Below are 16,493 nucleotides of genomic sequence, written 5' to 3'. Positions count from 1 at the left end.
TGATGAATAAGTAGTTGCTACCTGTGTCAAAAACTCCATCCTGATCAAGCGTATGGTCGGATCATATTCAATCATACTACAAGAAAACAAAAAATGTTACTCTTTCATAGATTAAATTTAAATTTACGTAACCATTTAAATACATTTGAAAACTATCGAATAGCATCCAGTCACTTTATTAACCATTAACGAACATATGAATACCATAACACCCTGTACAATTCTCGATCCCCCTCACGATAAAATGGATCCAAATTTAACTTAAGCCATGCCAAAGTTTCTTGTGAAACAATCACATCTGAAAAGATCCCGTCATTGCTTCGTAAATGTACTAGTATACAACAAAAGGTCCGCAACACTTTCACTCATCTCAAGTGCAGATCCTGGTGTAACTGCAGCCTGCAGTATTTATGAGAAACCATCTTTCATCAACAAGCCCTGCCCCTTGATAACTTTTAACAGAATGGCAAAAGATAACTATGAAGCATTTGATTGGCAGCCTCGAGCTACGTTTGCCGAGGATGAAGCAAGTCAATTTTGTTTCCTCCTTTAATGGAAGCAGAAGCAACATATAGGTATATGAAGAGTCTCAATGGCGTTTAGATTTTCTACGTTTTCCAAGTAGTTTCAGCATGTTGTCAGTGACATCTGGTGATGAATTATGATCCTCAGTCTCATTTTTATTTTCAGTATGTGTTAACCATGCTAAAGCTTCTATCGCAGCATCCTTTTCAGCAAGTTGCTTGTTCCTCTGAGGCTTTCCCACAAATTGCATCCCTTTGAATTCCACCAGGGCCCTGAACTCATTGGTTTTTAGGTGTTTAAGTTTGTATTTAGGAGGGGAATGTCCAGCTCTCATCAACAGAGTCTGCAGCAAGCTCTTTGGATTCATTCCGTCTCTCGAAAATTTATTGCTGTCTACAGGATCCTTAGATCTCCTGCTATCACGCCCAAATACAAATCTCCCTTCACATTGATCTCCTGATACTAGTTCTTGGACAGCAAACATTAGGTACTTTCCTTCTTTCAGGATGTCAGTGGTAGGATCTTCAAGCTGAAATGTTGCAAACAATTAACATTGTCATAAGAAACATAGTTGCGATCAAACAACAGACCAAGTAAGGATCGAGAAAATGTCTGCTAGAGTATGTGCCCCCCGGCTTGTGGATGGTTATGGGACCCCAATAACCAGATGCCAAATGCCAGGCTGGAAATTTAATAGATTAACCTCCCATGATGTAGTAACAAAGGATGACAGATATCTTTTTGTCTGTATTTGTGTAAAGGGGTGAAGGGAGAAGGGGGGGGGGGGGGATTTTACAAGATTAAGATAAGGGATTCTTCTTTTCTTCTCAACCTTTCAACATACAAACTTCCAAAACACAAGGATAAGAGTAGAAACCATAGCAGCATCACATGTAATTTCATGACAACATGCAGTTTTCCAATTCTTATTGACATTGGGAAATCATACTCTAGCATCTCGAAACACAATACAAATTCTTAAATGCGACGCGCCAACACCATTAATGGTGTGGCATGGGTTATTTATTAGAATGAATGGGTTATTGATAATGGGTTGTCGATAAGAATTACTAATGTTGTGATGGGGTTAATGTCAAGCACAAATCAGGCTATTCATAATGCATATATATTGGCTCTAATACCATTGATACAGGATCCCGGGAGAACCTCCCCAAAAGCTAGCCTAAAGAGAGGAGAACCCATAATCCTATATAAATCCCACATCGACCCCCCATATGACCGATGTGGGACTCAAGTCCTCTTTAGAACCACATGCCCTCATGTGGCAGGCTTTGCGCTAGGCAAGAGAGAGAAGGTTCCTAGCCCCGGACGAGCACCAACGTCACCTCCATCGGTCAGGCGTGGCACAGTCGAGGGATGGGCCGCTCTGATACCATTTGTTATGAATTAACATAACTTTGACGCCATTGATGACAGAAAATGAGGAAGATAATGAGTATTTGATTGATAAACTTAAAATACAGCAAAAGTAAATGATATTTAAGCTTTCGAGAGGCTTGATTCTCCCAAAATGAACTCTTAAAATCTCACCCAAACTCTCATCTATTTTCAACACCCTTTCTTCTCTGTGATCTCTTCTATTTATGAGCTAACTAACTTGTTTTCTCTCCAAGCTAACCTAATTTTATTGTACTTCCCATAATATCCCTCCCTTAATACCCAATGCATAACAGTTAGTCATAATGCAACACCATCGTAAGAGCGTGCAAGCGCTCATGCATCATCACGAAGATAACTCAAGACAAAATTAGGCCTGGTTACTCGTCTGGACTAAACTGAACTTAAATTGTAAGAGGAAACTAAATGAACGGAATTTAACTGAACTGAATTTCCATTAATTCAGTATAAAAGAATAGGGTCTTAGTGGGGCACAGGTTTAAACAAAAACTTCAATGCTACAAGGAAACTTCACTTGACTAACAGAAAGAAAGCCATCTGAGAGACCTACTCTTATCTTGACCTCTAACTTTCCCACTATAGCAAATCCAGAAAATTAATAAGAATCCTAAGAAATCCAAATCAACTCTAAGATACTTAAAGTTGGATTCCATCTCCCCTCACTCAGGAGATATGGGAAGCGACATTAAAGAACAACGCTTTCCTCAATGCAGTCTGCAGTTCTATAGTTACACTTACACACACAAATAAACAGCCTAGTCTCAGAAAAAGTATCTTTTTTTTTCTATTCTACCACCAATAGTGCAATCCATTTCCTTGGGCCTGATTCACCATAGATTTCCTTACCATACACTACGTATTTAAGAACATGTCACACCAACTATTAAGTGGAATAACAGAATTTTAATCATACGATCATATTATCATTTCCGATAGTCAGAAACATATCCCAAAAAGCCATTAATACCATACCTTATTTTGTATGAGCTTATCAAGCTCCTCCTTTAGCTTGCAGTAGCACTCGGCCATGTTCAGATCCATGAAAAACTCAACATAGCCATCCAACATCTTCAAATGCCCAGGCTACAGAATTACAAGGTTTTATTACAGATTATCACGTGTGAAACTGGGGCAGAAACAAATATAGGCAAGAGATACAGGAGATGGGAAGCAATCACCTGTGACCCACTGCTAAGAGCACCACCAAAGAGCATCAATATTGAATCAGAGACACCTGTTGAATCACGTATGAAAACAGTATTGACTTTTACTTTTTCTCCAAACACCAGCCAAGGATAAGGAATTGTCTGGTATCGTGCATTCACTGAATTCTAAAAACAAATCAAACAGCACTATTAGTTACATAAATGAAAAAGAATAAAATTAAGGGAAGGCTTGCACACACGGAGGGAGTCAAACCTCAAAAGCTATCACAAAATGAGCAGTCATACACATACATTAGCAGAACCTACATAAATTACTTGCTTGAAAAACAGAAACCTCGCCAAGATGAATGTCACTCCATGAGCTTGGAAAATCGAATCAAAAGAACCAAAGTAATGTATACAGTTACACATATTGTTCAAGTATTCAACAAAGGAGCACACGTGTACAACAAAGTAAAAAAAATGGGGAAGTTCCAGATGATTCATGAACAGGAGCTAATATTTGACTTGTTATATTGAGTTACTAAAATACCAATTAAGATCAATCACCCAATACAATTGTAACACACGATATCCTACGTCAAACAGTGCTCATTTGGGTGTGAATATGACAATAAAGCAAGAAATAATACCTGAAATCAACATCTATTAAAGATTAGAATACATATCAATCTGGTAATGCTACAGTAAGCATGCTACGCCACAAAACAGTCAAACTCATCACTACAAACCAAATTTTAAACAGGCAATTTACAAACAACCTAAGGAGAAGACAGCCCTCCCCCCGCCTAAAAAGTAGAAGGGGGAAAATAACACCATGTCTCAAGGAGTCTCATTGGGAATTAAATGAAAGTTGAGGTGACACCACGAGAGTATCAACAAGACCTCGATGTTTTTCACTTTCTTTTCAGTTGCAAGGTGGTAGTTAAGCACATTCGACTACGTCAAAGTGAAAGCTTCAATATTCAACAAGTTCCTTTTGCACATACCGCATAGAGTAGAACTTGTCCATCGTCCTTTGTCTTAAATGACATTGATGTCTCTCTGTGCTGCACGTTTCAAAGACAGTACATATCATTTATCTTATAAGGCAACGTTACATTGAATAAGATGCTCCAAACCACAAATATCTCACCACCACAGAAGTTATGCCAGGAAATAGGCCAGAGCATATGACTGCACGGACCAATGATTGATTCTGACTTAGCTTATTATTTGACCTTACATCCTCACTTATTAAGCCAGCATCTCTTAAAATGAAATTGAATTGCTTTCGAATGGAATGGATAGCCTGAAGAGTTTGAGCAGAGAGGAAATTCCTCCAGCAGAACTCATAAGCTGAGCCTTCTCGCTCAGCATCTTTCCATCCTTCATATGCACGAACAAGAGCCATATGGTCACTATAATCCTTAGCAGAAAATCTAGCCTTTGCTATCCCAGCTAACTGAAACAAGGATATAAAACAATGAGCAATCAAGCTTGTCAAAGGCTTACAAGATCTACTGGATGCAAGCTTTGACTAGAAATATGCTCCCCGTGACTGCATTTAACAACGTTAAATTGACATTAGATTGAGATTCTTAGTAAGAGGTGGAATCAATTTTCATGGCTACAGTCGGATTACCTTATTCTCCGTCCCTTGGTCTCCCTCTCCCCCTTAAAAAAATTACCATATAAATAAAGAATAATCTGAGTCCGAAAGATAATAACTTTTAGGCATACTTAAATAAAAACCATAATTCTTCATTCTTGATTATGTCTCCCCTTGTCATATTATAGATTTTCTTTGTTTCTTCTAATTTCTGTAAAGCGTCAATTTCCGAGGACTACGTAAAGTAACTTCTTCAAGAACAACCCAGCTTTGAACATCATTCAAGCCATCTATGCTGGAAAGGGCAGATGAAAGCCATTTACACCATAAAAATAATTTATTTACTTTCCAACTATTTATGAAAATCTTAGATAAACTTCAATTGGCAAAAATATTTCGATTTGTAGAACATCTGATCAGTAATAGTCAATTTTAATCAATTGAATAGCTGCACATATAAAAACACTAGTAAATAGAAAAAAAAGTTTTTAAAGATAACAAGGTCAAATTTCTTCATTCTGTTCAGCAAATGATGTAAAAATGTTTTTATAGATCATAGCGAATCAATAAATAGAATTTTAAATAGCACAGTACAATTGAAAACTTTTTTCATCATCCAGATTGTGATAGACATTTGGAAATTAGTTATTTCATAAGTGTAACAGAAATAGGCAAAGATACAAGCAAAAGAGTTGAAGACTTACATCCTTTTTGTCTTGAGGTAAAAGGAAAGGATCTTTAACGCTAAGACCTGCTACTATTGTCAGGACAGGATCAAAGCAGCAGAAGATGGCACCCATTATAAGCATCTTTCCAAGTTTCGGATCCACGGGCAGCATTGCCAAATACCTCCCTGATTCAGCACACATAGCAACTTGTAAGAGGATGTCCTCAACCAAAAGACATTCACTTGTGCTGGAATTTGACATACTAACCAAGATTCGTAAGATGCTCATTTTCATCCAAAGCTCCAATCATTTTCAGGAAATCAATAGCATTTTGGACCTATAAAACAGGATGAAGCATCTATGACTTCAATGAAAACAAATATCTAACTAACAATAAAAGTCCAACAGTGAATCCCCATATGTTTCCTCACTTTAAGAAAATAAAGCACCAGCACAGTCAACATATCGCATTTTCTCTGTACACGATTAGATAATTCACATTCAGCACAGCATTTTTGTTACTACTACCAGCACTATAATAGTGTAATGTAAAGACAAGTACTCAAGAGCAGGATACACTGCAAAGATATGCGAGAAACTGGGATCAAATATATCATTATAAGCCTTACTCACAATATGCTCCTTCAGTTCTAAAACCTTTCTCCCTCTTTTGTCCATTCCTATAAATGAAATCATGTTACCCAAACTAGACAGGAAGCCTCATGTACCCGTGTTGACACAACACTGATACGGGTATGTAATCCAGGTCAGATCTGGCAAAGTGCAATCAAGTATGGCTTCCGATATGAAACTCAAATCAGAGGGGTTGACGAAATATCTGAGTCAGACTCCGTCTTTCATGGTGGTAACAGTCAACGGCCAATGATGAAGGTAAGAGAAGGGCTTCATACCTTTATTGCCTTTTTATTAATTTTGCCTATTTCCTTTCAAACGGTTTGGATTTCTTTTATCATCAGAACTATAATAGAGTATTATTAAATTGTTGCGTTCCTGTACCCATATTGATATCTCGGACAGAGTCTCTGCATCCTAAAAGTTCAGGCATGACGAATCAGTCACTCAGACATACAGGTGTCCGACCATCGTATGCAAATCCAGGTACTATAGAGTAAACTAGAGTGTAGCTCACGCGATGCCCCGAGTTTTTACTTTGAATAATACTACTCTATTTTGAGCTTATATTTATTTCAGATTACTTTGTTACATATATTTATATGATTGGTTATATATATTTATGGGGAGTAAAAAGCATATCTAATAATCAGTTGAGATGGTAAGACTTCTAATCTACAACTTATTGGTCGTACGCTCGAATCTTACTATACAAAATTCTATAGTACATATTCCTTGTTAAGCATATGGCATGTTTCTAGTGAATGGGACCTTGGGGGTTCCATGTGGCAACATCTACTTTATTAGGAACGCCATTTAAAATATTAGCATAGATGTCAGTGTAACACCTCTTTATAATGGATAGTTAAATACTCATGTATGCACAAGATTAGATTTGAAAATTAGATATGAACTCTATTTTAGATAATCAGATATAGTCACACTATAAAAACGAACCACAAGGCCATGTCTCCAACAGCCCAACCCCTTTAGAATGCCTATTGCCTTGACTACAACTTAGCCAGAACCAACAAAATCCAACCACCCCTCCCCCTGGCACCTTTTCCTCAGCATTGTAGCCACAGCTAACGACGCCCTCGTTTGACTGTCACTCGGGGATGTAGTTGTAGATACACTAGTCTTAGTGGGTCGGCATAGCCGTTGCAACAAGAGTAAGCGCTGTGATCTTTTCTTTTCCGCTGCTAGTCTTTTAACAAGGCGCTGATTGATCTACGTTTGCCAGGCCAGGAGTTGCAGTTGCCGCTCTTTCTCTTGCCGCTGCTCTCGTCTCCGGTCTTGGCTCTTTCCGGCGCTTTTGGGGCCGGGGCCATTTTCTAAGAGAAAAAGGTATTCAGTCCACCAATCTTTCCCATTGAGACGCTGAGTGATTTGGAATCTCCCATTCCTAAAAAAGGTCTAGTCGGGTTTCTTTATCAATGGCCCACCCTTTCTTTGAACCTTGTCAATGATCGAACTTAAAGATATAAACTGAGTGCCATTTGATGAGTAACTCTGAACAAGGGAGAAGGATATGGAAAGGATAAAGTAATGAAAGAGGAAGTCATTGCTAGTAGTAACGACTTGTCACGATCCATTGGTCATGGGAGAAAGGCTTTCTGATAGAGTTATACCCCTTTTTAGCACCCAAGGTAATGATGCGCCTTTGTATATTTGTTGTGCAAATTGGTGATGGAATTCCTAATAATAAAAAAATAAATAAAGTGATAGATGCTTCGTCCTAGCTTACATGCAATTTGCCTTCGTTATAATTGGTCGAAATCTCTGCTCCATACTGTTTTTTTTTAATTCTTGGTTAAGGGATGCAGGTGGTGGCTCCGGCGTGTCAGCTTAGTTATCCTCATCAAGCCACTTACTTGATGTCTAGCTTTCCAACTGGTAGACGCTTTCTTTTCCCCCAGATCAATGAAGAAGAAAGAAAGTATTTCTGCCCCCGCTCCTTTTTCGTACTCACAAAGGGAGAGAAAGAGAGCGGGCAGTCACTAATTGTTCCTTCGGTTCCCCCTTAGGGGGTCCAGGGCGAGGCAGGCCGTGAAAGCGAAGTTACACTCTTTCACGTACTGAGGGAGTGTCCGAGAGGCAGACCGTGAAAGCGGAAGTTACCTTCTTTCACGTACTGAGAGAGTGTCCTCGAGGCAGGCCGTTGATAGTTGGAAAGAAAATATTTTTTTCACATATTAGATGTCCAACAATTAGATTCAGAATTCCCATCAATGACTCATAGATGCACTGAGTGAATTGCTTACAAAGGTTGTCACAATCTAGGAAAGAAAGCAGCACATTTAGAACAATGGGATTCAATCCATAAAGTTTAAGCATCCCAATAATTATGGCAGAAAGTTATATATCTCAGAAAATATGAATCAAAATCACTTACTGCCAACGGTTCTGGTGGCTGTAGAGCTGATGACAAAAATTCTGCAATACTGCCAATTTGCAAACTTTTTATTTGCAAACAGAGAGAATTTAATGGAGTTCTCAGCAACTCAGGTAGTTGGTAGTCAGCGAAAGCTTCATATACACATCTGGGATATAAATGGTAGCACTCTCCTGGCTGTACACGCCCAGCCCGGCCCCTCCTCTGCAATCCAAGCACACATTAACATGCAAGACTACCAGATTGAGTGAAGATGATAACTTTTTGGAAGAGCATGCAATACAATACCATGATAACATCCTAGGAAAATTTCTACAAGTTAACTCTACTTCCTCATATAGCTAGAGAAGGTAGAGAATCTCAGATAAGCACTCTAGCAGTTATGCAAAGCATGGACTCGCAAGCAGCAAAAGGCAAGTGAAAGTGAGATGAGAATAATGAGCGTTTTCCAACTTACAAGAGAGCAGTGTAAAAAAATATCTCCCAATAATTAGCATGCCACATTAAAAGATATATATAAACCCGGGGCAAGGGGTCTATGCTAATAATGATTTGAGTGAGAGCTAACAACAGGTTCCAGTAATTGAAGGAAATTGATATCAGGGAATTCACCTGCCGCATAGAAGCCTTTGATATCCAAGAAGGCAGTAGACAGGGGGTGTTATTGAGAGCATCATATGTGGTCTCTTTAGCTTTCCCGCAATCAACAACAAAGACTACGTCATTGATTGTAATGCTAGCCTCTGCCATATTTGTAGCCAAAACTATTTTACGAACATTTGGGGGCGGCCTCTCAAATATCAGTTTCTGCAAAAGTGTGGCATTGAAGCACCTCAACATTAAGTAAACTAATTATTGGACTTTACAGAAGAACAGGAGAGTGAAACGAATGCAAGAAATTGATTATCAGATTAGAAAACAGCACTCCCTGATCAAGAAAGTAAAGCAAGAGTGGAAAGATTATTTTTTTATTAAAATGGAACCAAAAAAAATAACTTTACAAGTAACATGCAGGAAGCAAAACTACCAGCAACAAGGAGCCTAGATAGAAGAGTAACACAGAGGATCTACCTGTTCATGAGTAGCCATTGAACCATGACAAGTAAGTAGCAAAACCCTGTTCGGGTCTCCTAACAAAGGATGGGCTTTAATCTGTTCCTTCAAACAATTAATATCCTCCCAGCCAGTCATGAAAACCAGAACAGCACCTGGCCGTTCCTTTCGACATATATGACACAAGACGGCTTCAATGAGATTAAATCCAATACAGTCAGGTGACCAGCTTGATAGAGAATCCCGTGCACGAGGACTGTAGTTTTCAAAGCTTGAAACCTTCAAAGCATCCTGTGAGGACATATTGAAACACTAAGCGTGAAGAATTCAATTCAAAGGTTCACAAACCTAGAATCAAGTTAAACAAGAAATCTCACAAATCCAAACTATTCTACAACTATTTAAGACCTAGAGGCCTAGTTACTAGTATTTGGAACCACAGTAGAAATTTAAAAACAAGGTTAACAAAATATACAAAAAAGAGACAAGCGGCTGAGAGAATAGAATCACGAATAGTCTCTATGCCCTATGGTGTTTGGAATGGCAAAGAAACATTTGATAAAAAAAAAAAGGAATGAGACATGACTGCAACAGCAATTATTACAAATCTAAATTCCAATAAATAGAATTGCTTAATTTCCACACACTCAATATTGGAAATAAACCCATCAAAGTAATTGAAAGGGAGCACTTCAGAAGTAACTCCAATTCTCCAAGTGGTTTGTGTGAAATAATGGCAAAAACACAGAACATATATTTCTTTTAGATAGTGATAAAGGATTATTTAGAATAGACTCCAAGCAACTTATGAAAACAGTGCAAGAAAAAGGGCTAGGTTCCAAAAATACCATGCCTATTAGTTTCATTACTTACATGTTATCTTCCAATAAAAAATCCATGGATAAATACCCAAAGAAAAAGATTGGTATTGACAAGGTATTCATCAAATGCACATGATAAAGTTACAATGAAAAAATTACTAATAAGCCATTAGCACTAAGCACACTCCTCAAAAGGTAAGTTTACGTGTAACCAAATCTTAAAGAGAAGGTAATGCATATCATAACATTGCAATTTGCAAAGGTCTCATCACATCAATAACAAGCTTTTTTAAAAAACCATACTCCCCTATCCCAAAATTATCTTCTTGTTAAGCAGTAAATTATAAAGCCCCAAAACACAAACAGAAATGAACAAGCGAGCATGCCAAACATTTGACTCTGAAGCACTGGAAGGATTATAATGGTCAAGCAACAGTTGTAGCTCTCATACAGTATTGATGCTAAGCACTGAGTTCCCAGTCTAGCACAAACCTCAACAAGAGTGGTAATCTTATTCTTTTTCTTCCTTGGCACCATTTGTCTCTGTGTTTTCCAAACTTTGTCTTGGCCATAATCATCAATTTGGTTAAAGGATGTCAATTTGTATCCAGTCATTTCCAGCACATCTTCCAGAAAATGTGCCCTCACCGGATGTGTAAATCCCTGTTTAAAGTACAAGCAAACTTAGAAGAATAGCTTGTTATATAACAGAAATTCCCAACAAGTCGCCCATTGAACAATCTATAGAAGCAATAAAGAGGTACATGATGTACACTGGTAGAATTCTTTCAAAGGTAGTTTTCCATTTCATCAGGAAATGTTCCTAAACTTACTGGTATGTGGATCATTGGGGCAACTCCAAAGTAATTCGAAAACAGCTCTGCATTTAATGTTGCACTCATGAGAATCAACCTCAAATCCCGGCGCCTAGGGAGAAGATCCTTTAACACGATCAAAAGAAAGTCTATAAAATTCAAACATCAGAAGTATTAAGATGAAGAATTACTTCATGTGCAAAGAAACAATGATATTGGTTTGAGATACACAAAGGAGAAATAACCAATACTTTGCATACCTTCATTCATCCCTCGCTCATGAATTTCATCTACAAAGACATGGGTCACACCACTCAAGTTTCGATCACTCAGCAAGCGACGCAGCAAAATACCACTGGTACAAAAAAGTAGATGGGTATTTTTCCCTTTCATTCCTTCTAGTCGAACTTTATAGCCAACCTAACAAAAAATGTGTGATGTAGTGTAGTAATTGAGCAAAAAAGACCCAGATTCAGACCTAATAAAACGACAGACAAAATTATATGAGGCAAATATTCTTAAAACCATCATTATGATGCGCTAACAGCTATCACCAAAAACAAAAGTAAAAAAATGGGGATGGAGAAAAATGGAAAAATAGACAAGATAATTATGACCCACAGTGCAGAGTATTCGAGTCAGATCAATATGAGTGTAAGACTTACAGATTCACCAAGAGATTCTCCTCTCTCTGCAGAGACTCTTTCTGAAACAGCCATAGCAGATATTCTTCGAGGTTGGGTGCAGATTATATTACAAAAGGCACCACGGCCTGATTCTATTTCTGACTCTAATATATACTGAGGAAGTTGGGTGGTCTTACCACATCCAGTCTCGCCCGAAATCACAATTACCTGTTACAGGACACATATTAAAGCAAATGAGACAACATTTTATCCATGCGACAGTAAGATGAGGAGCTATCCAGGTCCATTATGGACCCTTAACATCACCAAGCTGGCATTTGGGAGTAAAAATGATGCAGAAAATTTATCAAAAATGTTTCCTTTGATGTATGCTTTGCTCTTGCAAAGAAACTAGAAGAACTTCTGAGATAGACTTATTGCACATATATCAGGGACTTTCTTTCTCTGATTTATATAGTTATAATGCTATGGGTATCCATAATAATTTATAAGTGTCTGATTGTTTAAATTTTGCCCGAGATATCTCAGTCCTCTAATATGTCAGTTACTATCATTGTTTTCAAATGGGGTTTTTTATACATCTCAAACTAAATACAGAATGATGAAGCAAACAAGAATTTATTGTTCCTTTAAAATAACATGTTAAGCTTGAATTTCAACTTTCCGTTTTCTGTGTGACAGCTTTTAAACCTCCATATTCCTGTTACACATTTTCACATGCAACTCAAAAACTAGCAATATGTGATTGGCAACTAGCAAAAATTGAAGGTAAAGTAAGCAAACACAATCTAGTTAAGATCTTAGCCATAATGTAATTTCAGAGCATGGAGGCATGAGGTGAAAGTGGCGCTAAACCTATAAAGCAGCAGAAGTAATATAACTACATAATAGAAAATATAAAACTTGATCTTCAGTACAGCAGACGTTGAAGGTTTTGCATAGCAAGGAATCTATTTCAAAATACTGTCAGCAAACCAAGTTCATAACTCATTACGCATGTGCCTGGCCATGGCGTTAACAAAGTGCTTAAAGGAACAGAACTGTAACTGAACTCCCTGTAATTGGAGAAGAATTGAACTCGGCACAAAGCAATAATTTACACATTTTTTGCCACAACAAATTTGCATTACTAGGCTGATGCCTGTGGACTAACAAAACATTGCAGCCCCTCTTCTATAAGCATAATGTCCTAGCAAGAACCATGGCAAACTATAAAAAAGAAATAGCGCTTTTTATCCTAATCCAAAACGATCCTGAATCAAGTCATAGCTCTTGATCTCATATAACAATAACACTAAAAATCTCTATTAACAATTAGCAGACTGAATCAGCTAAAGCTTCAATGTTGCATCAATATTCCACAAAAGTCTAACATAGATCAACTTTCTGATGTTGACAGCACCAATTAAAACTTGAAGTATTCAAGCAAACATGAAATAAGTTCAGCGTTTCTATGTCATACTTGATTTTTTGCAATTGCTTGAAGCAGCCTCTCCTTTTCACTGAATGAAGGCAGTGATTTCCTAAATTCGAGCATCTTCCTGCCTTCAGGAGATTCCTAAACATGGAAGTAGACAAAGATATTAGGAATTAGGCAAAGTAGAGATCGAAAATTCCATGGCTGCAATTACTTGACAGGTATACAGGAATATATAATTATTATATTAAGACAAAAAAATCTACCTTCCTGCTTAGAATTCATAAGAAAAGACAATCCATTATCTACCCATGAGGCCATTGCCAATAGAGAATTTCTTCTAACACTCCTAAACCTATAGTTGGCATGTATAAGGAATCAAGCAAATGTAATTTCAACACAATTTCTACTTTATGGATGTGTTAGATCTTTCTAATAACTAAGAAACAAAGGTATCCCAATTCTTTATGTAGAATAGAACTTAGAATTTCAAAGAGGATCAATGATGAATGATGGCTCACACTTCCTGCAAGCCATAGCATTATAAGTTTCCTCATCTCTTGTATGAAAAGAAATCCAATTGAGACAATTTATGCTCCATCAAAAAGTCAAACATACCTGCCAAGCTCTCTGCATATTACGCAATTGCAAGCTCCTCCTTTGAAGAATCTTTTCCATAACAGAATCATCCAACATAGTATCTGGATTCTCATTCAAAGTTATGATCCTGTCCATATCAGTGGGCTTACATTCCAGTGCACCATCACTAGCCTTTCCAGAATTCAGTTGAGCCCTATCAAGATGTTCCTGAAGTAAACCTTCCACTCTCCTCTGTAAGCTTAACGGAATTGCCACCTGCATATTAGATCATATGTTGTATGCTAGTTAAATATAAAACAAGAGAATTCACTGAAACTTTAAAATAAATAGAAAATATCCCATGCTCCGTCAACGGACCAACCCCACCATGAAGCCAGAACAAAAAAAATAAATTTTGAAACTCCCAGTGATATTACCTCTCTTTGCGGCCGCTTATCATCAAGGTCAGGCCGATAATTGGGAAGAGGTACCTTGCTCGCAACAACCACTTTGCCATATATTTCACTAATAACATAGTAGGAAACCTCACATAAGAATTATTATCAACAAGCAAACAAAAATAATACACATTGACTATTAAAAAATAACTTTGTCATACCAGTAAACCCCCATCCTTCTAGCAAGATTAGATATCTGCTCATAATCTCTTCGGTCTCTTTTGTCTTTAGATACAATCTCTTGCTCATGTTCATTGCGTAACAGCATACTGAGTTTCCACTTCCACTCATCAATATTTGCCACCGAAGACGAGGCCTATCAACAACATCACAAATTCTTTAATACTAGGACAACAAGCTCTTGTTTCAACACTTTTTCAAATGTCTCACCTATACATCTCCACGTTTTCGTAGTTTAATTGCACCAGGAAATATACTTTATATCAGTAGAGTTATACAACTCATACCGAAGTATTTAAACTCTCTTCTCATATAGCAAACTTGAGGGTTTTTTCACTATTATCATGGAAAGTAATATAACTAAACAAGCTAACCAAACTCAAACTTCTACATCGCAGATTCCAAACACCATTTTAATCTCAATTACTGAGCAACATGATTCTCAATTCATGCTTTACATTGAAAAACAGTACAGAAATCACAAAAATAGAAAAATATATGTAAAAATAAATAAATAAATAAAATACCGCATTAGTCTCGAAATCGCATTCGTATTCATCATCTGAGAACTGCTCAACGGCATAGCCGGAAAAATGACGATTTAAGGAGAGGAAATGACTAAAATAGGGCAAATTTCCAAGATTTTGGGTGAACTTAAGACGATTAAATTGTGGAGAAATCAGAAGATTGAAAAGAGCATATCTTGAAGTAGGATTTCTGCAATTGGAAAGAGAAGAGATGGATTTTCCGGAGAACAAAAGAAGTGCAAGTTTTGAATGCATTCTATCGAAGCTTCAAGCATGGCGTCAGCTCCATGCTCAAAGATAAAAGTTTCGCTTTCAGTTCAATCGAAGATGGATTTCTCAAGTCATGACATCATGTTCGGAGTTACAAAGTGCCATCTCCGAGGGTTTAGGGTTTATCAAAGTATTGAAAAATTGATTTAATCAACGGTTTTTTCACCAAGTACCCCCGAGTTTTCAGAAAATTCACCTGGTACCCCCAAGTTTCCAAAATACACGGGGTACCCCTAAATTACAAACTAATACACTCAAATACCCTTAATGACTAACGATGTTAACCGCCGTTAGTCTTAACTCTAATTAACCGTTAATTTAACCCTAAACCCTAAAATCTAACTCCTAATTAAACCCTAATAACTTCTAACCCTAACACTAACCCCCTTCCCCCACCCTCCCCCACCCATGGCAGCCCCCATCCCAGCGGGCCCCCTCCCACCACCGCATCCCCCCTTCCCCAACCCCGTCGCCACCCCCTCCCCCAACCCCGTCGAATTCCGCACCCCACCCCCGATGAATTCTGCACCTCATCCCCCACCCCGACGAATTCCGCAGCCCCTCCCCCACCCCGACGAATTCCACAGCCCTCCCCCACCCCGATGAATTCCGCAACCCCTCCCCCACCCCCGACGAATTTCGCACCCCTCTCCTAACCCCTGTCAAATCCCGCCTAATCAGCTCTCCAGTTCGAAGATGAAGGTTGTCGATTCTGGGCTCGTGAAGGCTTTGGCCTGTTGAATTTCGAGCTCGTGACGGAGGATGGGGGAGGGGAGGGGAGGGGTGAGATTTCGAGGGCTGCGGTAGTTGCGGGAGTAGGGGAGGGAGGGTGGGGTTGCGGGGAGTGGGCAGGGAGGGTGGGGGGTGGGGTGGGGGTTGTGGTGGGGGTTGTGGCTGTAGGGGGTGGGGTGGGTGGAGGGGAGGGGGTGGTGGTTGGGTGGTAGTGGGGTTAGGGTTAGGGTTTGAGGGTTAGGGTTAGGTTAATTAAGCCTAATTAGGATTTAGTTAGGTTGATTAGGCCTAATTAGGGTTTAATGGGATTAATGACTAACGGCAGTTAACGCCGTTACTCATTAAGGTCATTTAAGGGTACCCCGTGTATTAGTTTGAAACTTAGGGGTACCCTGTGAATTTTGAAAACTTGGAGGGTACCAGGTGAATTTTTTGAAAACTCGGGGGTACTTGGTGAAAAAACCGTTAATCAATTCCAAATTTGGGCAGAAAAACATCAAAGCATGGATTATGCATTAGGGTGCACAATAAAAAAGAACACACGACTTTAAATTAAAGAACGTGTAAATTTATATTTAGAAAAATGGGAATAAAATG

The 16,493-nt window shown here is 38.4% G+C and overlaps 1 protein-coding gene across 1 annotated transcript; it reads right to left on the bottom strand.

Annotated features, from left to right (window-relative positions):
• Positions 1–77: 77 nt before the first annotated feature.
• LOC104907180 (DExH-box ATP-dependent RNA helicase DExH3) lies at positions 78–15,283 on the bottom strand. Its single transcript, XM_010696071.2, has 19 exons — positions 14,895–15,283; positions 14,349–14,503; positions 14,167–14,254; positions 13,769–14,005; positions 13,196–13,291; positions 11,752–11,940; positions 11,347–11,506; positions 11,105–11,235; positions 10,764–10,934; positions 9,469–9,741; positions 9,010–9,204; positions 8,398–8,601; positions 5,637–5,706; positions 5,406–5,554; positions 4,246–4,554; positions 4,100–4,159; positions 3,123–3,275; positions 2,917–3,027; positions 78–1,054 (listed from the first exon to the last, which is right to left on the bottom strand). Exons 1-19 carry the CDS (start codon positions 15,147–15,149, stop codon positions 590–592), a joined length of 3,471 nt encoding a protein of 1,156 aa, XP_010694373.1. The 5' UTR covers positions 15,150–15,283; the 3' UTR covers positions 78–589.
• Positions 15,284–16,493: the final 1,210 nt, after the last annotated feature.

The sequence above is a fragment of the Beta vulgaris genome, chromosome 4, assembly GCF_026745355.1.
Source record: "Beta vulgaris subsp. vulgaris cultivar EL10 chromosome 4, EL10.2, whole genome shotgun sequence".
In the NCBI taxonomy this organism is placed as follows: Eukaryota; Viridiplantae; Streptophyta; class Magnoliopsida; order Caryophyllales; family Amaranthaceae; genus Beta; species Beta vulgaris.
The sequence above is the reverse complement of the archived record's forward strand: the minus strand, read 5'-3'. Positions and strand labels throughout refer to the sequence as shown.

Excerpts from the sequence above, each read along its gene's own strand:
- LOC104907180 (XM_010696071.2), bottom strand. The coding sequence starts at position 15,149 with ATGCATTCAAAACTTGCACTTCTTTTGTTCTCCGGAAAATCCATCTCT. Across the intron at positions 14,504-14,894 it reads GCGATTTCGAGACTAATGCG|GCCTCGTCTTCGGTGGCAAA; the intron begins GTATTTTATTTA and ends TGTTGTTGATAG. Across the intron at positions 10,935-11,104 it reads CCCCAATGATCCACATACCA|GGATTTACACATCCGGTGAG; the intron begins GTAAGTTTAGGA and ends TACTTTAAACAG.